This window comes from Dermacentor variabilis, chromosome 4, assembly GCF_050947875.1.
Source record: "Dermacentor variabilis isolate Ectoservices chromosome 4, ASM5094787v1, whole genome shotgun sequence".
Lineage (NCBI taxonomy): Eukaryota > Metazoa > Arthropoda > Arachnida > Ixodida > Ixodidae > Dermacentor > Dermacentor variabilis.
The window spans coordinates 125,767,531-125,788,779 of NC_134571.1; the positions used below are offsets into that span (position 1 = coordinate 125,767,531).

A 21,249-nucleotide genomic window follows, 5' to 3' on the forward strand; every position below is an offset into this window, starting at 1 on the left:
AACTGCTACAAAAGTAACAACATAGAAAACGTTGATTTCGGTGCTGCAAACCAAACGAGAGAAAAAACTTGTAGCAAACTTAAAAAATATAGAGCGGCAGCTTTCATTTTAACATAAAATTGAACGCCTTTATAACGAAGTGTTTGGGGCCTCCGAAATTATTTGTTATACAGGACACGTCGTTGTAAAGGTAGCCCATCGCACCGCTCATTATACAATCGGGAAAGACTTCTTATCATTATACACTACATTTCGCTGTATAGGCGTTCACTGTAGCGGAATTCGGCTGTGTATTTTCAACATACGCAAGTTTTGCATCAAGGTACACAATAAGCACTCACATTGTGCAATAGGAACCAAGACCAGCTATCCAATGGTGCCGATTTCTCAGTACTTCGGCAAGCTGGACACGAAGTCATCGCTGTAATTAAACATTGTAACTGTTCAACTTCACACTTAATAGCTCTAAACATACAAATTGCCCATCTCTTTAGCTTTATTTATGACCTGTAAATAGCAAACGGGCTACGTAATCAGGGTCGAAATCAAACCTGACCACCGAAAGTGCGGCGGCAGTAGCAATATTTTTCAAGCGGGCTTCCATACATGCAGTACGTATGGGGCTTGTACCTGTTGCAGCGGCTTATATCGTTCACCTCAATCACGCTGTCCGCGCTAACACGCACAGTGGCCTCTACGACAATATCGCCAGGCGACAGCCTGACGTCGATCAAGTAATGACTCGTGTTCATTGCGAGCTCGGTCGGTGTCGCCTGCAGCAACGTCACGTCAATAACTCGGAGCACTTCGTATTCGGCACACTTTCGCGTTGACCGCGCTAGCTTCTCGTTGAGGTCTGAAGCAATCCGATCAGCCAGAGTCCTGGCCAGCGCACCGGACACGGCTGCATCGCCCCGGACGCTGCACGAGCACCACTTGTGCTTAATGGACGCATCGCTGCACGTCCTCTCGCCCGGAATCTCGTGCAACAAGCTCAGTCCGTACGCAGTGCGCGGTCGCTTGCGGACGGGATAGTCGAGCAGCTCGACGAGCGTCGCGTGCACGTCGAAGGGCGTCGTCAGGCGGCGCTGGTTGACACGAAGACTCCGAGCAGCCTCGGGGTTCTTCTCTAGGAACCACGGCGGAAAGACGAGGAACGCGAACGGCTGGATGTCTTCGAGCCTACCGATGTACGTGGTGCGCACGTCGCCGAAGCGCAATCCGTGGTCGCTGAGGAACACGAGAACCGTGTGGTTGAGCGCGCCGGAAGCGTGCAGAGCTTCGAGCAGTCGCCGGAAAGGTTCGTCCGCGTCCCCTGCGCTGTTGAGCCGATCGTGCGTCAGTTCGACGAACCAGGCATAGGCGAAGAAAGGCCGCTCCGACATTAGGTTCATGAAGTTGGCGAGGTAGCCAAGCAGCTCTTCGGAGGGCATTGTGGGCCCCAGGCAGCTTACGGACGGGTCCCCTGCCACGGTCGTCTTCAGGTCTTCCATGAGCATGACGACGTGTCGCGGATAATAGTCAGTCGGCGCGCGCCGGAAACCTTTACGGTCGGAGAGACTAAATATTCCCGGAAACGGCCACTCCTCGAGCATCATAGTCCGATATCCGTGAGATGAATATCGCCGCCAGATGAAACGCGGACTGAGGTTGTCGTAGAATCCGGCTTCCAGTGCCTCGTCCACTTCGATATCCTTAAGACCTGTGAGGTGGGCCATTATGTTCGGGTAGCTGTTCTCCCCAATTTTGTTATATCCATGAAGCTCGAAAGCGCCGAGTTTCTCGCGCACGAACTTCGCAGTCTCCGGAAGGTGCCTGTCAAAGTTCAGGTGTGACACCGCGTCGAGACCAAGCAATAGCACGCTCAGGTTGTGGGTTGTGGTTGCGCGCGCACGTCGGCACCGCTTCTCCACGTCATTTCGCAGGAGCGGGTTAAGAAGAAACTGGTTGTAAAACGGCCTCTCCGGGGACTTCTTTGTGACACACTCTACGAATACAAACTCCTCTCTCAGCGCCCTATCGAACAACAATCTCGTCCGGCGTCCATACACATAATGTCTGTCTGGGACCACTAAAGATTCGTTTCGATAAATTTCCTTGTAGAAGCAGTCGAGGTCCTCAGGAAGCACACCGTGCTCCTTCAAGTTATGCGGAAGTATCGCCGGGAAACCATTCCTGGAATATACAAAATTTGTGCGTCATGACGAGACAGAATTTCGCAAAAATATGAAGGCTCCAAGTAATCAATGGTTGTACAGTGAACGTTGCTGTCCTACAGCGACAGTCCTTGTTCATCCATTGCTGATCACAATTTTGTGTGTTTCATGATAAGAACAAGAATTTATGGTATTTAGTGCCTTTGAACATGTAAGCAGGAGGCTTCGACAATGACGGTAAATAAACAATGCACTTTTTTATTATATGCTGTGCTTCCCAACTAACCATAACTATGTCGTTACACCTATATGTTCTGCCCCAAAAATTACAGATCGTTTCCTACTCTGCGCATCATTCAGTACACATATCGTGGCAGTGATCCTTGGCTTCGACGACGGCCGCGACAAGACTACGCTTTTCTTGTGCACTGGAGTCGTTAACGTCGACCTAACAAAGTCGGTATACGGGTGCTTACCAACTTTGAAAGGTGTGTTTGGTATGAGTCTCGTCACTTGTCGCTCTTGCCACTAACCACTGCCCACGCCGAGAACTAGCGGAGCGATTGGCCGAACGTTTTTACCAGAGGGTTCAAGACTTTCAACGTTTCTTGCTACGTCTCGCTTTCTTTTTTGACGCAAGCGCCGCCTCTCACAACATCAAAACAATACAAAAGGCTCGACAAGATGCGAGGCACGAGTTAGTATAGGCTCCATCTTGTCCATACTGTCAGTTCATCCATGATACGACACCTGTGTAAGCATGTGACATGGTGCTTTGGTTGGACTCACTTCGGTGATTAGAATCAATGACACTATACTGACAATACGCAACCGGCAGAGTCTCCTAAAGAATGGCATAGGGACGTGGCAGCGCAAAATAAAAGCGTGCACGTGTGTTGCCTCCAATAATTATATGCTACACTTGCGTCATCGTGTAAGGTTTACATAAACATTGCGTCTGCTCCGTTAGCACCACATAAGTATACTCATTCGCGTAACATTTGCGTAAACCTGGAAGAGAGAAAGCTTCGCTTGACACCGATTCCCTCTATATGCGTGGATGCGCCGATTTTTTCTAAAGAGAAACGCTTTCTTTGGCTCATCGATCGACCCGTGTTTGTGTTGGTCGGTGGTTGTGGCCGGTGATCGGAACCACGAATAAGAAGGTGACGCAAAGGGCTCGTATGCATTTGCACAAAGGATTGAGGAGCGTATTGATCGTCGAACGCCAACTACTACAACCGTTTCGGCTCGCGCGCGCGCGGTGTCGCGCGAAAGCGTTCGTCCCTCTGAAGGTTTAAATCAGAGTTGTGCGTAACATGTAATTAATTGTCTGTGATCAAATACGTTATTTCTAGTTTTGTAATGGAGCTGTACTTATTTTAACTCAGCAACGCCCACTGGAACTCAATCATCTTTGTGAGTAGCCAATTAGATATAACCAGTTTCTCTACTGACGAGAAAGGCGACTCAGTAGAACGCCTACGTTCTCGCCACGCAGACGCCTCGCGAATGCGCATACTTAGACAGTCAGAGCCCGCAACTCGCCATTTGCTTTTTCGACCAGCGCCTCGACTTAACGGGTGTTACGTTTCGCCTACGACGCGCGGTAAAGCCGGCGAGGATACAACAGACGCCAGGGCTTCGTTCAAAGCGGCAGACATTTTGGCCCGTTCGGCGCCGCCGCTACGCCTCCCTGCCAAGCGCGTCCAGGCATGTTCCAATGCCACGTGTCTTCATGTGCGTGTGTGAGTGTATGTGCATATTGGTGCCCACGCTTGTCGAAGCGCGGCAGCCGGGGAGAGGAGCTCCCAACAACTGTGAAGCGAGGGGGTCCGAGCGGCGCCGACATGACGGCTGCTCCACCTTCTCTTCCCATTGTGCCCACGCTTGTCGAAGCGCGGCAGCCGGGGAGAGGAGCTCCCAACAACTGTGAAGCAAGGGGGTCCGAGCGGCGCCGACACGACGGCTGCTCCACCTTCTCTTCCCATTGTGCCCGAGTGGCGCCGACACGACGCTGCGCCACCTTATCCCATTGTGCCCGAGCGGCACAGTCACGTGCTCGTCTATAGAGGGGTTCCTTCTTGCCCTCAACTGCGAGAGTATAAAAGCAGCTGCCCCCGGACGCCAAAAGAGGCTCCGATTTCTTCTGTTGAGTAACGTGCACTCCCGTCTCTCTACTTCGGTCAACCTGACCGCCAACTCTTTGCGATGTTAGAATAAACAAGTTGTTTTGTTGTTACCAGTCGACTCATGCTTTGCCGGGACCTTCGGATGCTTCCAGTTGTACCCCAGGCCGCCAGGCCAACGCTACCCTTGGGGCTTGCGACCCAGGTGCAACAACGGGCGTCAGCGCCGAGTTCCCAACAAATCGCACCAGCGGTGCGATTACAACAACTGTCTGCCAGCGGTGAGATCGCGACAACGGAGGCCAGCAGCGAAGAGATGCAGTTGACTGTATGCTGAGCAGCACAACGACGATCCGGGAGCAGTGCAACGAGCCCTGTGTGATGACTCGTTGCCTGCAGCGGAACGACTGCGCTGAATTCTTGGCTGCGAGGTTTGGTGAGTGCGGGACTTTCTTCTTCTGAGCTTTGCCAGGCTTTTGTTAGTGTCAGAAACAGAGCTGGTAATTGTGGTTGTCGTTGCTGCCGGGTTAGTTTGCGGCAAGACAATAATAGGCAGTAGAGAAAGCAGCATTCAGAGCAGCCATGGATTTGAAGTCGTTGCGCAAACCGAAATTGCTGGAACTTGCAAGAGAGTTGGGTCTGGATGTCTCAGGCAAACTCAGAAAACCAGAACTGCTAAGGGCTATTCTTGAGTTAGAAGCTGAGGATGACGAGCTGTCGGAATGCCTTGAGACCATTGAGGAGAGGGAGACTGCAAAAAGACAGGAGCGCGAACTTAAAGAGCAAAAAGAAAAAGAAGAGCGCGAACTTAAAGAGCAAAAAGAAAAAGATGAGCGTGAACGTAAAGAACAGAAAGAGCGAGAGCAACAAGAGCGCGACCGTCAACACGCTTTGGAAATGAAGCGTCTCGAGGTAGAGATGGAACGCGCTCGTAATGGAAGTCAGGCACACGGTGCAGGAGAACGCGTATTGTTCAAAATGACTGACCTGATGCGGCCGTTTAAGCTTGGAGAGGACATTGGTTTGTTCCTGGTTAACTTTGAGCGAACGTGCGAGAAGCAGGGGTTCTCTCGGGAAACGTGGCCACAGCGCTTGCTCACTTTGTTACCCGGCGACGCGGCCGACGTAGTCGCTCGCTTGGATAGAGAGGAGGCAGAGGATTTCGACAAAGTGAAATCGAGTCTGCTAAAAAAGTACAGGCTGTCAGCGGAGGCTTTCCGTCGGAAGTTTCGGGAAAATGAGAAAGGCAAAAGTGAGTCATATACGGAGTTTGCGTACAGGCTTATGTCAAACATGCAGGAGTGGCTCAAAGAAGAGAAAGCGTTTGGTGACCACGATAAAGTTCTGCAGTGTTTCGGGCTAGAACAGTTTTATAGTCGGTTACCTGAGAACGTGCGGTACTGGGTCTTGGATAGGCCAGACGTTTGTACGGTGGCTAAAGCCGCTGAGCTAGCCGAGGAGTTTGTGACGCGTCGGGCTCGCGGAGCTAAGGACGGTCAAAAGGGTGAATTTGGCTCGAAGTTTGAGAGGCCGAAGTTCACACCCATGAGAGCAAAGGGGAACACACGTAGTGCGGATGCGAGTGAAAGCAGTGCGACCGAACCTAAGGAGACGGCGGCAGCCGAAGCCGAACGCAGAAAGCGGTTCGAGACGAGGCAAGCGCGCGTTTGTTATACGTGCCAGAAGCCGGGTCACTTTTCGGCGCAGTGTCCGGAAACACAAACAAAAGTTGTGTTTTTGTCATTATGCAGCACTGACGAGAACATGAAGCTTCTCGAGCCATACATGCGAGACCTCCTCGTGAACGGGAAAGAGTGCCGAGTGCTTCGCCATTCCGCAGCTACGATGGATGTAGTTCACCCGTCCTACGTAGAACCCGATATGTTCACGGGCGAGTGCGCATGGATCAAGCAAGCCGTGGAAGCTCATACTGTGTGTCTGCCCGTAGCAAAAGTGCTTATTGAAGGACCTTTCGGAGCGCTTGAGACGGAGGCGGCAGTGTCATCTATGCTGCCCCCCCCCCCCCCCCCCAGTATCCGTACCTATTTTCAAACAGGTCCGATCACCTCCTGCGCGAGAAGGGGCTTTTGTTTGGTGAGGCTAGCGTTCAGGCATTAACCAGATCGAAGGTTCGGGAGCTCGCTGCAAAGGCGGTAGTTGCGGGGCCGACGTTATCAAACAATGAAAAAGGGTCAGAGGCGCAGCAAGCCGATATTCAGAGCACGCCCGAACTGAATAAAATTGAGTCTGTAACGTTAAAGGCACCAGATACTGGAGAGGAAATTCCCGATGCGGGAAAGTTAGAAGAGCTATCTGCAGATTTGCTCATCGCGCCTACGTCAGATGGACTTAATAGGTTGCTAAAAGTCAGCCGGTCGGCTTTGATAGCCGAGCAAAAAAAGGATGGCAGCCTAGAAAACATACGCTGCATTGTCAAGGAAGGTATCGCCAGGAAAAATGCGCGTTTTGTGGAAAGAGGTGGAGTCCTGTACCGGAAGTATCTAGACCGCAGAGGAGTGGAGTTCGATCAGCTGATCGTGCCTCAATGCTATCGTCAGGATCTGTTGCGCTTGTCGCACGGGGGTTCGTGGTCCGGACACCTAGGAGTTAAGAAAACTAAGGACCGTCTCTTGCAAGAGTACTATTGGCCAGGGTGTTTTCGGGACGCAGACCATTTCGTGAGGACATGTGACACTTGTCAGCGGGTGGGCAAACCAGGGGACAAATCGAGGGCGCCGTTGAAATTGGTACCTATCATTACGGAGCCTTTTAGACGGCTCGTTATTGATACAGTGGGACCTCTGCCGGTAACAGCCACGGGGTATAGACACATTTTGACTGTGATCTGCCCAGCGACAAAGTTCCCTGAAGCAGTGCCGCTTAAAGAACTCAGCTCAGTTGAGATAGTCAATGCACTACTGTCCATATTTGCGCGAGTTGGTTTTCCTGCGGAAATCCAATCAGATCAGGGCACAGTGTTTACTAGCGCTTTGACGACAACTTTTCTCGAAAGGTGTGGGGTAAAGCTGTTACACAGCTCAGTGTACCACCCACAGTGGAACTCCGTTGAGAAGCTCCACTCCGTCATGAAGCGCGTGTTGAGAGCATTGTGTTTTGAACATCAAACTGACTGGGAGCTGCGTCTGCCTGGGGTGATGTTTGCATTACGGACCGCGCCGCATGCGGCTACGGGGTTTTCGCCAGCTGAGCTGGTGTAAGGTCGCTCGCTTTGGTCTCCGCTTCGCATACTTCGAGAATCGTGGGAAGGCAGGGGCGACAACCCAGTCGTGGTGGAGTACGTGCTTAAGCTCCTCGAACGCTTAAGAAGGGCACAGGAGTTGTCAGGTGAAGCAATGGCAAAGGCCCAGCAGAGGGCCAAGGTTTATTATGATCGGACCGCCAGGGCCCGTCGTTTTGAGGTGGGCGATGAGGTCATGATATTGCGCACATCGCTAAACAACAAACTAGACGTGCAGTGGGAGGGCCCAGCACGAATTGTTCAGAAACTGTCGGACGTTAACTACGTGGTGAGTCTGCCAGGAAAGCGGAAAGCACAGCAAGTTTACCACTGTAATCTGCTCAAACCTTATAGACAAAGGGAAGCAGTAGTGTGCATGATGGTAAACGTTCCTGAAGAGCTTCCGGTCGAGCTTCCAGGACTAGGCTCAGTGACGAACAGGGAAGACACCGATCAAGTCATTAGTGACTTAGTCAGTGGATCACCGCTGTCGCCTGAGCAGAAAACCGAACTACACCAGCTCTTACAAGAGTTTCAAGGTCTGTTCTCTGAGAGGCCTGGTAGGACTTCTGTACTTACTCATGACATAGAACTTACCTCCCCAGAGCCAGTACGATCCAAGGCATATCGGGTGTCACCCCGCCAGAGCGATATTATGGAGGCTGAGGTAAAGAAAATGCTACAGCTCGGTGTTATTGAGGCAGGTGAGAGTGATTATACCTCCCCTTTGATTTTAGTTGAGGTACCGGGCAAGGAACCTCGTCCTTGCGTCGACTACCGCAGGCTTAATTCCATCACTAAGGATCAAATTTATCCGATCCCTAACATCGAGGAGCGCCTTGAGAAAGTTAGTAGCGCTCAGTTTATTTCCACCCTAGATCTTGTCAGGGGTTATTGGCAGGTTCCACTTACAGAAGAGGCTAGTAGGTATGCGGCGTTCATTTCACCAATGGGAACATTCCGTCCTAAAGTGTTGAGTTTTGGTTTGAAGAACGCGCCATACTGCTTTTCAAGCCTCATGGATAAAGTGTTGCGGGGACAGCAAGAATTCGCTTTACCGTATCTAGACGACGTAGCGATATTCTCCACATCCTGGTCTGAGCATATGGCACACTTGCGGGCAGTGCTAACCCGCCTGCGCGAAGCGGGCTTGACAGTCAAGGCTCCTAAGTGCCAGTTAGCACAGGCCGAGGTTGTCTACCTCGGTCACGTGATTGGTCAGGGTCGTCGTCGCCCCTCTGAAATAAAGGTGGCCGCTGTGCGAGACTTCCCGCAACCGCGCACGAAGACCGATATTCGGTCGTTCTTAGGTGTCGCCGGCTACTATCAGAGGTACATCCCCAGGTACTCTGATATCGCGGCTCCCCTGACGGATGCTCTAAGAAAGACAGAGCCGCAAACAGTCGTCTGGGACGAGACAAAGGAAAGAGCTTTTAGCGCCCTAAAGAGCGCCCTAACAAGCCAGCCTGTGCTACGATCGCCAGACTACACAAAAGGGTTCGTAGTTCAGTGCGATGCTAGTGAGCGAGGCATGGGCGTTGTACTGTGCCAACGGGAAAATGGAGAAGTAGAACACCCCGTCCTGTATGCTAGTCGTAAGCTGACCAGTCGTGAGCAGGCGTACAGCGCCACCGAGAAAGAGTGTGCGTGTCTCGTGTGGGCCGTTCAGAAATTGTCATGCTATCTAGCCGGCTCGAGGTTTATCATTGAGACGGATCACTGCCCTCTCCAATGGCTGCAGACCATCTCTCCCAAAAATGGCCGCCTCCTGCGCTGGAGCCTCGCTTTGCAACAATATTCCTTTGAGGTGCGTTACAAAAAGGGGAGTCTCAACGGTAACGCCGATGGCTTAAGTCGAAGCCCCTAACGTAGGAATCAGCCTCAAAATTGTTTGTTACTCATGTTTTTCTTCCTGAGGCAGGATTTTTAACATATTGCTTTTGTTTAGTGTTTCAAAGTGATGATATGCTTTCTAGTGCAATCTTCCAATTTGTGGACGCGTTCTGAGTGCTGCTAGACTACTGTAAGGAACTAGGCAGTGGTATAAAAGGGGAAAGAGCCTGGCAGGGCTTAGTGAGGGTTGTGCCGTGCTTGCTGACTGAGCGGTTGAGTTTCAGCGTAGTTCTAACGCTTGCCGGGAACGAGAACAAAAATGTGAACTCTCCCGAAGTCACTTTGCAGTGTCCCGTGCGAACCTGAACGAGAGAACGAGGCCTTCTCTGTACGCTACGCTCAAGAAACGCCGAGGGACGCCCGACTTCGGTTATGAGCATCATCGAGCGACATCCCTCCGGACAGCGGATGCAGTCCCCTGACCATCGGGATCTCCTTCCCCCGGCGGGGCGGTCTGTTACGTTTCGCCTACGACGCGCGGTAAAGCCGGCGAGGACACAACAGACGCCAGGGCTTCGTTCAAAGCGGCAGACATTTTGGCCCGTTCGGCGCCGCCGCTACGCCTCCCTGCCAAGCGCGTCCAGGCATGTTCCAATGCCACGTGTCTTCATGTGCGTGTGTGAGTGTATGTGCATATTGGTGCCCACGCTTGTCGAAGCGCAGCAGCCGGGGAGAGGAGCTCCCAACAACTGTGAAGCGAGGGGGTCCGAGCGGCGCCGACACGACGGCTGCTCCACCTTCTCTTCCCATTGTGCCCGAGTGGCGCCGACACGACGCGGCGCCACCTTATCCCATTGTGCCCGAGCGGCACAGTCACGTGCTCGTCTATAGAGGGGTTCCTTCTTGCCCTCAACTGCGAGAGTATAAAAGCAGCTGCCCCCGGACGCCAAAAGAGGCTCCGATTTCTTCTGTTGAGTAACGTGCACTCCCGTCTCTCTACTTCGGTCAACCTGACCGCCAACTCTTTGCGATGTTAGAATAAACAAGTTGTTTTGTTGTTACCAGTCGACTCATGCTTTGCCGGGACCTTCGGATGCTTCCAGTTGTACCCCAGGCCGCCAGGCCAACGCTACCCTTGGGGCTTGCGACCCAGGTGCAACAACGGGCGTCAGCGCCGAGTTCCCAACAAATCGCACCAGCGGTGCGATTACAACACGGGGTATACCAGATAATGACCAACGATTTGAACGCACGCTGTGCCATGGCGCGATTTCGACGACCACGTCGGACGGTTATGCCGGAAAAAATACTTAGGGTTGATTATTTCCACCTATATACATTGGCCTTTCTGGGAACGCCTTTCTCTCAGCTGCAGCAACAAGCGCTGCGCTTCATAGACGACCAAGAAGCGACTATCGAGGCATTAAGTAAACACAATCATGTGCGCAATGTGTTCGTATGTTACAACAGGGCCCTTCTATTGTATCTATATTCTCTTCTGTTATGTTATATTATATCTCACAAGTAACTTGCAACCCCGCCGAATGTGGGAGGTGGGCACAGGCAATATCCCTGCGCAGCGGAATATTGTTTCGGATGTAACTACCCGATTAATGGGGGTGGGGGGATTATTGAGTTTAATTTTTGATTGCTACATATTAGCCTACAGTCACGCGTGGCATGCATGTCGTACACCACGAACTGGTGGTCGCTGTCGGCTACCGGGTGCCGGCGGTTACCGCCGGTAGCCGTAATCGCCATCCTAACCATGATTAGGTAGCAACATGACTGCGCCCTTCAAGCCCAGAACCGCCCGCTTCGATCCGAATTCGCACTTGTCACTGGCTCTCCGCCTTGGCAGCAAGAAATATATGATAAATGTATCATCGCTCAGTCTCATCTCAAGCTGAGGGCAAAGCATCAAATATGATATGTCGTTATTGAGATCAGGTATTAGTGTTGACGCTGCTAAGACTATAGAGGTAGCGCCGAGCCGTAGAAGTGATTTGATTTCCAGTTACCAGATGGGTGCCACATCATTAGCAACAGTGACACGTTCACGATGCGCAACGATATAAAAGTCTGATTGTTCACGGCATCATTAACTTATTACTCCGCTCTAGTATCGTACATGGCGACGGTGGCGAAGAAACGCCAAACAGACGCCGAGCAGACGATGCATCGTGGGCGAACAATTAAAAGTGCGTTCCCTATAACTACTAGCTAAGAAGGCGGCAAAGAACGGCTGCGAAAGAGCACAGATGAAGCGAAGCCCCGCTGCTGCATTCATGTAAATGCAGCTGATGGTTACAACGCCAAAACATTTGTTGTGCCAATCCGCTGGTGAGCGGACAACGCGAAGCGCATGACCACATCTTGAGGAGTATTCGGCCTTCCTATAATGGCTAAGGAGTCCCGCAGCTTCCACAGTGCTGCAAGTAACCACTGAGGTGGAGTATAGCTAAAACACCGTCCAAGGAGTTTAGGTACGAAAATGCCTCTTTTTTCTCGTAGCAATACCAAGCCTGCGGCAAGTTTCCTGTTTCGCGTCCAACCATCGAAACGACGACAGCGCACCGCCGGCAGTGGTAATCGGAGCGACAACTAAGGCTTTGTGTTGTAAATTTTATTCGTAACACTTGAAACTAATACGCACACGAAAACATTTTCAATTTGAAGCTGTTTGAAGCAAATTCAGCGTAAAGGCTGAAAAGTTTTGTATCGCGACAACTTCTCGAATGGGTAATGACGAGAGAGAGAGAGAGAGAGAGAGAGTAGGCAGTCTGGACCATGCAGAAGGCGAACGGTCGCGATAAAATTCGCCCTTGCGAAAGCTATGTGTTTATGCTCAAATGAAGCTGCTGTTGAATGTTGTGAACGAAGGGGTGTCACATCCTCACCTACAAAAGTGTACGAACTTCAGCAACATACCAGCCTGCGATGGCTCTTTGTAGTGGTATATATTTCTTCCCTCAACGGCGGACAGCTTGTGTTCACCAGAAACGTGTGGTAATACTGTACGTAGTATCTTTTTGCACATAAGCACGTATGCATGTTACGCACCAGTATATCTTCTGAAACGTTATTCCGGTGCCTTTTATATCATGGAGACATCGATGCTGTATAACACGGATGTTTATTGGCAGCAAACTGGTGTAATTAGGGTTGTGATTTCACTCGGTCTATGCAGCAGTTCCATCCTTCAAAGATAAATGTATAAGCTAACTCCGAGTGTCACATAAGAATATATATATATATATATATATATATATATATATATATATATATATATTATGTGAATGAGATAAAATTCGGATATACGTGACCAAAGCAAGCTGGCAATGCAACAGCAATAGCAGACGACGCGAACGTCGGTCGTCGGCTTAGTAATACTGCTACAGTGGAGGATTCGGAGCAGGTGAGTACCATGCGGAACATGTTTCACAATCATACTTGTAGCTCAAGTTGCAAGTGCATTTTCTGCTAAGTTGTTTCTTCAGGGCTTTCTGTGGCACCAACAATTAAGTACCCGGACGACTGCTGCTTCGACATACCTGTATCATGTACCTGTATGTACCTGTATGTACCTGTATTCACATGTCACCGATGTCACAAAAGATAGAAAAAATTTTGTTCATGTCTAACTTTTACACCAGCACTGAACTCTTCAACGAACTGAGAGTTAACAACGCCTCTGCCGAACCCATTGAAGCCCAACAACGCTCTCAGCTTGAACGGCTCACCCTTACTGAAACGGGACTCTTTATTCTATCCACGCTTGGCTTCACCTACCATCAGCAACAGAGCCCCGAACAACCGATCCCAACCGAAACCCGTAGCTAGATCTACACAGACCCTATCCCTAGAAACATGCACCCCGAATATAACAGGGCCCGGTGCCAGGCTCGGGCAGGAGCAACCATAAAAGCCCTTGCACTCGTACCTGTAGTTACATCTGTTGATGCAGCCCAATATTCGCATGGGACACTATTTGTGGCCGTCGCCACACGCAATGGAGTCTTACACCACGCCGCCAGCGTCACTACCCTCTACTGCCGAGACGGCTGAAGAAGGAGCCATCGCCCTGGCCACTCTAGATTCCACCTGCCACACCATCGTGTGTGACTCTCGCTCAGCCGTCACTAACTTCAGCAAAGGCCGTATTTCTCCCCAAGCTCTTCGCATCCTCTGTCAGGCACCACACTCTAAAGACAGCATGATCTCCCTGACATGAATCCTGGCCCATGCGGGCCCTGTCCGCCCACACCTCCCCAATCTCAACGAGGTCACCCAATTCATTGCGCGAGGCCTAGTCAACCGCGCCGGAGTCACTGGAGACGAGTTGGACACCAGGGACAATCTGACCACTTATAACGATCTCGTTAAGGCCTTTTACCTCAGTCGCCAAACCTTCCTCTCCCCTCACCCCAAGTTCAGCCGGGCGCAAGCCACCACCCTGCGCCGGCTACAAACACGTACACTTCACCCGCCCGCCTCCACCTTATATTCCCAGACGTTTACACTACCCCCGACTGCCGGTGCTGTGGCATTCACCCGGCTACGCTTCCGCATATGCTGTGGGAGTGCCCAGCACAGCACACGCACACTAACACCATGACCCTCTCGCCTAGGATCACGTGCCTAGGATGCATGAGGCTCTGCGGAGCTCCGTCCTCGACGACCTAACCTGGGCGACCCAGCACGCCCGCGAGGCGGCGGCGAGCAAGCCCTCGGCGTCCCCTCATGGGAGGCTTAGGCCCAGCCATCATAAAGTGCTGGTTGTACAATAAAAGTTTATAAAAGTGTATTCCAAGCAATTGATAACTTAAGGTAGCTTTCTTGTACTAATTTTTCGGGTCATTCAGGGACTCCAAACGCAGTTGACAGATGTCACCGCGGCAATCAGTTCTTGTTTGGTATTTATGAGATGAATGTATTGCACATGCACCCCGCTTGTGGAAACCCTTGTGGACCATAGAGTTTCTTACTATATTACCTATCCATCCATATGATTAAATGCACGACCATTTTGACGTGCACAGCAGGTTAACATTTGGAGGTTTAAAACGTCTCGAGATACCTTCTGTCTGGCTGCAAAACCGGCGAAGCCAAGTGGACGCACAGCCACGCTCCACTCAAGTCGACTCTGCCATAGCCAAATCAGCGCTCTGCCTCTGACTGCTGATCCGCGCATTGGCCACACACACATTGATGTTCTCGTTCAGCAGCTGTGTGCACACCACACCGTGATGCATACAGTGGTCTGAGCGGAACCAGCAATTAACGTCGAGCTAAATGGATTCTATTCCTTCTTTGGGCGCTGACGCACGCCGAAGGTTTTCCTTCACACTCATCTCGTGCACCACCAAAGTGCGATGGTTCAACGCCTTATTTATAGCTAGTACAAGGCCGGGGCACCTCGATCCGTGACGTCGTGCTACGTTACCCGACTGCCATAAAATCTAATTTTGACGCTCCCGAGAAGCGCCATGCTGATGCTGGCATCACCACTTTCGTCACGCCAGGCTTGACAATGGCTGAGCACGATGTCGCGGAATCGAATCCCGGCCACGGCGGCCGCATTTAGATGGGGGCGAAATGCGAAAACAGCTGTGTACTTAGATTTAGGTGCGCACAAAGATCCCCAGGTGGTGGAAGTTTCCGTAGTCCTCCACTACGGCGTGCCTCATAATCGGAAAGTGGCTATGGCACGTAAAACCCCATAATATATAAAAAAAAGGCTTGGCAATGGTGATTTCGCTACAAGAAGCGTGACGTCATAAAACAGAGTGCAAAGGCCTGCTACGTAGGAGGGGCTGTACGGATGCAGCCCGGCTGTCGGCATTCTTCATCCTACCAGCGTTGTGACACGCGTTCAGCGCAACCCAACACCTTCCGATCGTTTTCAATGAATCGCCTTCGGATGCAACTTGCTCCTTTGCGCGGCTGTAAATGTCTTCACAAGCAAATAGGGGGAAAAATGACCAGCGATGCTTTTTAAGAGCAATTGTTACTGGAGACAAGCAACGTGGAAAGGGCTGCAGAGGGTCCACAGAAAGAGCCAGGACATCTCGTTGTATTCCCAGCATTTGTGCAATGTTGATAAATGTCGGGAGTGGAGTGACTTAAATGCAATCGGTGTTTTTATTAGTAATTCCTTTTTGTGATTAAGTTTTAGTAACCACAAGATATCCAAGTTTCACGGTAAGGGTGAAGCAATGAATGCAATAGCAACACGTTCAAGTAATGCACGTGCACGAAGTGTAAGTCTCGTAGCTGTACTGGCAGTATGAATCGAAGTGACTAAATAAAAACGAGCTGTTGCACTAGGGGTCCTCTGTTTGAATTCTGACATAATTAAAGCCAGCGTCTTTCGTAGGGTCTTTGCCACCACTTTTCTAGATCGGGTACGTTTCAAACCTCTTTGCTGGGCCGATCCCGGAGGTAGTCCACAGCCGCGCCATTAAAGCTACTTCATCTTTAAGTTAGAGCTCTGTTATTGTTTGACACTTTTAGTATTTAAGTCTGAGGAGACTTAAGATAAAAAGAATGGTCTCTCGGTGTTTTGTTTTATGACATTTGCTTGCGGGCTACCATTATCAAAATTCTTGGGAATAATTTTGTCAAGAACGTAAGACCTTGTACGAACAACATTAGTAATATAATGCTGTGGCAATATAACCCGCATACACCGCATGTCATACATCATGGCACAGCATATAGCATACACATACCTAAACATATATACGGAACCTCACAGCGACGTCCACGACGACCTGCAAAAATTCGCTTGGCGTGCCCATACAATTGCTATCACAATATTAGCGTAATCGTTTACTTTGTTTTCGTTTGTGTTTTTCAGTAACGCGTACAAGTCTGGTTTTGATGCTGTAGTAAAGCATTCGGGAAACAGTCCTCCTCTCCTTCCGCCATCCTTTCCTCCACTCACCGCGGTGGGAGAGGACTCAGGCGGCGGGAGGGGAGAGAGGTCGTCGTTTTCCACGGCAGCACTTGTTACGCTGGAGGCAACACAAATATTACGAATTGGCTAATATTTACAGCAACCTACAGAAGCGCTACATGCGCGCTGGTTAACGGCTCTGTTCTCGACGGAGTTGTGCAACGAAACAAACGTACTGCAACCAACACATGCCCTCCGGCGCATATCATACGTTTAATAAACCGAATAGCTTTAGTCCCTCTCTTGCAAAGCTAAGACAACGACTTAACATTACCGAACCCGTCATTGATCCGTGTGCTCTAATCAACGTTCCACTGGGTCTGTGAGGAAGTCACACTGGAGAACAGCGGATTACTTTTGACCACCTGTACTCCTTTAGCCTGGACCAATTCGACACACCTGAGTGTTTCGTATTTTCCCGACATTGAAATGCGACCGCTGTGGCCACGAATTGAACCCATGACCTCGCGTTAGCAGAATTCCAAAACCACATAAGCCGACAACAAGTCCCTGGAGTGCTTGCCTAAGTAAAGTATATATAGCACAAATTTAATGCCGTATCTGATTAAACAAATGCTTCAAACTTCACCTGTGGATCACGCACGCAGATGAATCTGAAAGTACACGATCGTGTTTGGATTTGACGCCATCGACATGCGGCCACCGAGTCCGGCAACTCAACCCGCGACTTCGTTTCCGCGTTTGCAGGCGAATCAGAACCTGTCAGTAGCATGAATCCCCGTGAACGTGCTCAACACACACACGCGTGCACACATGCACGAACACAACAAGCGTACACACAGACAGTGTGCGTGCGTGCGTGCGTGCGTGCGTGTGTGTGTGTGTGTGTGTGTGTGTGTGTGTGTGTTTGTGTGTGGGCGTGCGTGCGTGCGTGTGTGCGTGTGTGTGTGTGTGTGTGTGTGTGCGTGTGTGTGTGTGTGTGTGTGTGTTTGTGCGTGCGTGCGTGCGTGCGTGCGTGCGCGCGCGTGTGTGTGTGTCTGTGTGTGTGTGTGTGTGTGTGTGTGTGTGTGTGTGTGTGTGTGTGTGTGTGTGTGTGTGTGTGTGTGTGTGTGTGTGTGTGTGTGTGTGTGTGTGTGTGTGTGTGTGTGTGTGTGTGTGTGTGTGTGTGTGTGTGTGTGCGTGCGTGTGAGCGCGCGCTGCGTTTTGAGGAGGATATAGTGACTCGCTTATCACGCTGTAAGCCTGGGAGGGATTGATTCCTCGAAGGGGAATAATTTTCGTTAATTTCCTTTTACTGAGGTCATCGTATAAACCGAGGCCAGACACACACCGATGCCAGGCCAAAGTACGGTAATCGTACCACACCATGCCACTATGGCAAAGCATGCACTCGCGCTAGTTGAATTTCCCCCAATATTCTTTCCCTCGCTAAATATGTGGGGCTGCTCCACCTGATGGTGAGGAAGTTGGGCTTTCCGGGGCACTTGAAGGGCTCGGAGCGACGCCGGATGAAAGGCATGACGGTCGGGTCGAATGGATCGAACCGGGGCAGGGTGCATCCCGTGGTCTGAATGCGATGACCTATCGGAACTGGCCGCTCCCATCGGTCGCCAGGCGAACGCCAACCTGCTGAAGGTGACAGGAAAGTCCACAGGCAGTAGCCTGCGCTGCACAGAAGAAGCGCGCTGAGGGCCGGCACCAGCCGGCACTGGCGCCGCAACAAGCGCAGCAAGGGTGTGATCGCCATGGCGCTCATCTTCTAGCGTTGTGCCAGGAATCGCAGGAGTGACATCCGCCTGCAGAGACTTTGCGAAGAGACAGAAATGAGCTTCGTGTCGCCGTGGATACATAAGTGACACTTTGAGATACGCCTATCAAGGTCTCTTCATCCCTTCACCATCATGGAAGCTGGCGTGTAGTTGCTGGAGACATCGTCGCCCAGATGAAACAAAGAACAGAAGACCGAACATTACGCATTCTCGATATGATGCACCCGTGATGTCTGGTCTACTCTGTGTTTTATTTGCGTTAGAATGGTGTCACCAGATATCAACCAATTTGCCCAAGAACAAGTTATTTCGGAGCTCGGGCAAATTGGCTCGACATCAATAACAACCGAGTCAACGCCTGTGCGGGCCTCACGTTTTCTTCCATGTCTTTCGCGCTGATTTATCAGTTCTCCGTTTGTTTAAGGGGAACAAAAACAAAGAAAAAGAAAGGGCAATGTGCGGTTGCTTAGGTGTACTGAAGACAAGCACTTGGCAGGAACTGAGGGATTAAGTGACTTGAAGATTTCCTTATTATATTAGGGGTCTGCAGATAAGTACAGTGGGCATGCGCACAACGCGACTAGTGCGAAACGTCGCGAGTACACCGCCGGCACTCTCACTAAAATCATAGCGCGAAAGCCTCGGACGAACTCTGATGCCAGGGGAAGAGACAGAAAACAAGCACGGCTGATTAACAGAAGAAGGCTAAAATTATCCTCCATCTGGAAAATATATGGGGAAATTGCTAATGAAGCGAATAATAACAAGAAATGCTGTCGATAGTTGACCAATACTTCACAGGTTAGAGAATCCAGCGATCCGTCGTTCGATGAAGGCACCAGCAAGAGGCACGAGCTGTCGCTCTTAATGATGGTGATGATTGCGTTACCAATGGCACAACGCCGCTGTGGGGGATAGGATATGAACCGGGTGGTATTATGCTTAAGAAATATATGTTAGAGAAGAAATTAAAGCGCTCGTGAATCAAATTGAATAGCTTGCAATAAAGTAGTCAGCCCTGCGTAAACGAAAAGAAATTTTATAAATTAAAAGTAGTGATTATACATGAAGTAAAAGAAAGAGTAGAGGTCTCCCATGTTCTTGTTCTTGGTCGAAACAACTGACTCCTACCCGCAACGGTGGAATGGCCAACTGTGGGATGGATTATTAAAAACGGTAACAGGGAAATAAGGTTCCAGTACATGTCGAAAAATAAGCTCTCTAAGAAATGTTACAGCGAAGCTGTTTATGGCTATGATCTGAAAAAAAAAAAAGAATGTGTCCGAGATGTTCACGAAAACAAATCATCATGTGGGCCGGTCCTCGCGCTTGTGCAGAAAGGGTCCAAACTCAATGGCACGTACCCCTGTGGGCCCGGGGACCTGTCACGTGTGGGACCCAAAGAGGTCCAAGGCCCAACGGTATCAACAAATGTTTTTGAAAAAAGAAATGTTTTGAACTACTTTCTCGAAAAGGACTGCTAAATAAATTGTGGACGCCAACAGCGCAAACGTGGTCGTGCCACTGCTCGCGCGTTCGTCGTCGTCGTCGTCGTCGTCGACAGCTGGCTCCGTTGCCGCTCATAATTCCAGCGTAGAATTTCATCTTTTCTGTCGTCGTAATGGGGAGACCGCGTTTACGGGGTACGAGTTATTGCTTAAGGGGGTACTAGCCATTCATTAGCTTACGCGACGGACACATTTATTAACATGGATGCTACGCGAATGCGTGTACTACCTATACCGCCACGATGACCACAGATTCGGACAATAAACACGTTCGCAATATTGTTCAATATTCTGGGTCACGCATGCGTCGTGAGCTAAGCAGCTTCGCTGTCCGTACGTCTTCACAATGTGGAATGGCACTAAATTTCAACTTACATGTAAGCATTCTGACATATAGAAAATGAATTACCGAGCTTTAACTGAAAATCACACACACACAAAAAAAAAAAAACAGATGGAAATTCAACAGAGCAGATAGAATGGATAAAGATATCCAATGTGGTTGGGCAAATATCACTGTTACTATGACCCTGATTTCTTGTTCCAAACAAAAGGTGAATCGGAACTGTTAGTCCAGGCCAAATTTACTTAGAGACGTTCCAATAGTCGTTCACAAGCTAGTCGAGTCGAGTCGAGTTGTTTTCATAAAATATCCCGTAGTTCCACATGAAGAGCGAAACATCGACAGCGATGGCAAGGCTGCGCTTGAACTCTTTACTAGTACTACTCGGGTGCGACATGTTTTCGCGACGCAGTACCCGTAAGCAACTTCTGCTGGGCAGAAGGAACAGTTGCCTGACAGCAGCTACCAGACGACTCACAATTGCGGCGTGATGTGGAGCGTCACCAGTGGCGCTGCATGTGTTGCACTTGGACGGTGCACGTTACGACACCGACGAGAAACCGCCAGCGTTAGATAGCACCCAGTGAAATGTTAAATAATGTTAGCTTGGCGTTTACCGTCCCCTTCGCTGTGACCGGTGCATACATAAAGCAACTTAGCAGAACCACTAGTACCCGCCGTGGTTGCTTGGTAGCTTAGCTCTGCGCTGCTAAGCTCGAGGTCGCGGAATTGAATCCCGGCCGCGGCGGCCGCATTTCTACGGGGCGAAAGGTAAACAACAAAAGAAAATTGACTCGCCATCACAGACCTGCGAAAGTGGATGGCCAGCGAAACTGTGGAAAACCGCCACTACAACTACCGAGGGGGGTATTTGTCATAAATGCGAAAGCATTGTATGGCCCAGGAAGCGAAAAATCCGGCGTTAACGTCCGATGGTACCAAAACCCACGTGACCGAGTGGTGACTTCATGTTTGACATGATGAGGAAGCGTGATTACGTCATTCCGTGTTAACATCGTCACGACAAACGTTACGACACGCCATGACGTCATCATCAAGTGATGATGTCATCTGATGAAGTCATGTGATGCCTCTTGGAGAAGCAGCACACTGTGGTGCTTATCCAAGCGGCGTCCCGCTCCTTTGCACTGTCTCCGGGATCGGTCGACATTTTTGTGTGAGCACGCCGCCACGAAAAATCCCGACCAACTAGAGGTTAACAGCTTTAGCTGTGAAGCGCCCGTGTACCGTGCAATGAGTGCGGATTAATAATAATAATAATAATATTTGGGGTTTTACGTGCCAAAACCACTTTCTGATTATGAGGTACGCCGTAGTGGAGGACTCCGGA

At 50.4% G+C, this 21,249-nt stretch overlaps 1 protein-coding gene across 1 annotated transcript; it reads right to left on the bottom strand.

The window, feature by feature from the left end:
• Positions 1–495: 495 nt before the first annotated feature.
• Positions 496–18,115, bottom strand: LOC142577930 (uncharacterized). The gene is made up of 2 exons (XM_075687367.1): positions 17,730–18,115; positions 496–2,175 (listed from the first exon to the last, which is right to left on the bottom strand). Exons 1-2 carry the CDS (start codon positions 18,032–18,034, stop codon positions 546–548), a joined length of 1,935 nt encoding a protein of 644 aa, XP_075543482.1. The 5' UTR covers positions 18,035–18,115; the 3' UTR covers positions 496–545.
• Positions 18,116–21,249: the final 3,134 nt, after the last annotated feature.

Bases quoted from the DNA above. Each gene is read 5' to 3' on its own strand.
- LOC142577930 (XM_075687367.1), bottom strand. From the start codon at position 18,034: ATGAGCGCCATGGCGATCACACCCTTGCTGCGCTTGTTGCGGCGCCAG. The intron at 2,176-17,729 runs GTGGAGCAGCCC...TGTATATTCCAG, and splicing joins CCCAACTTCCTCACCATCAG to GAATGGTTTCCCGGCGATAC.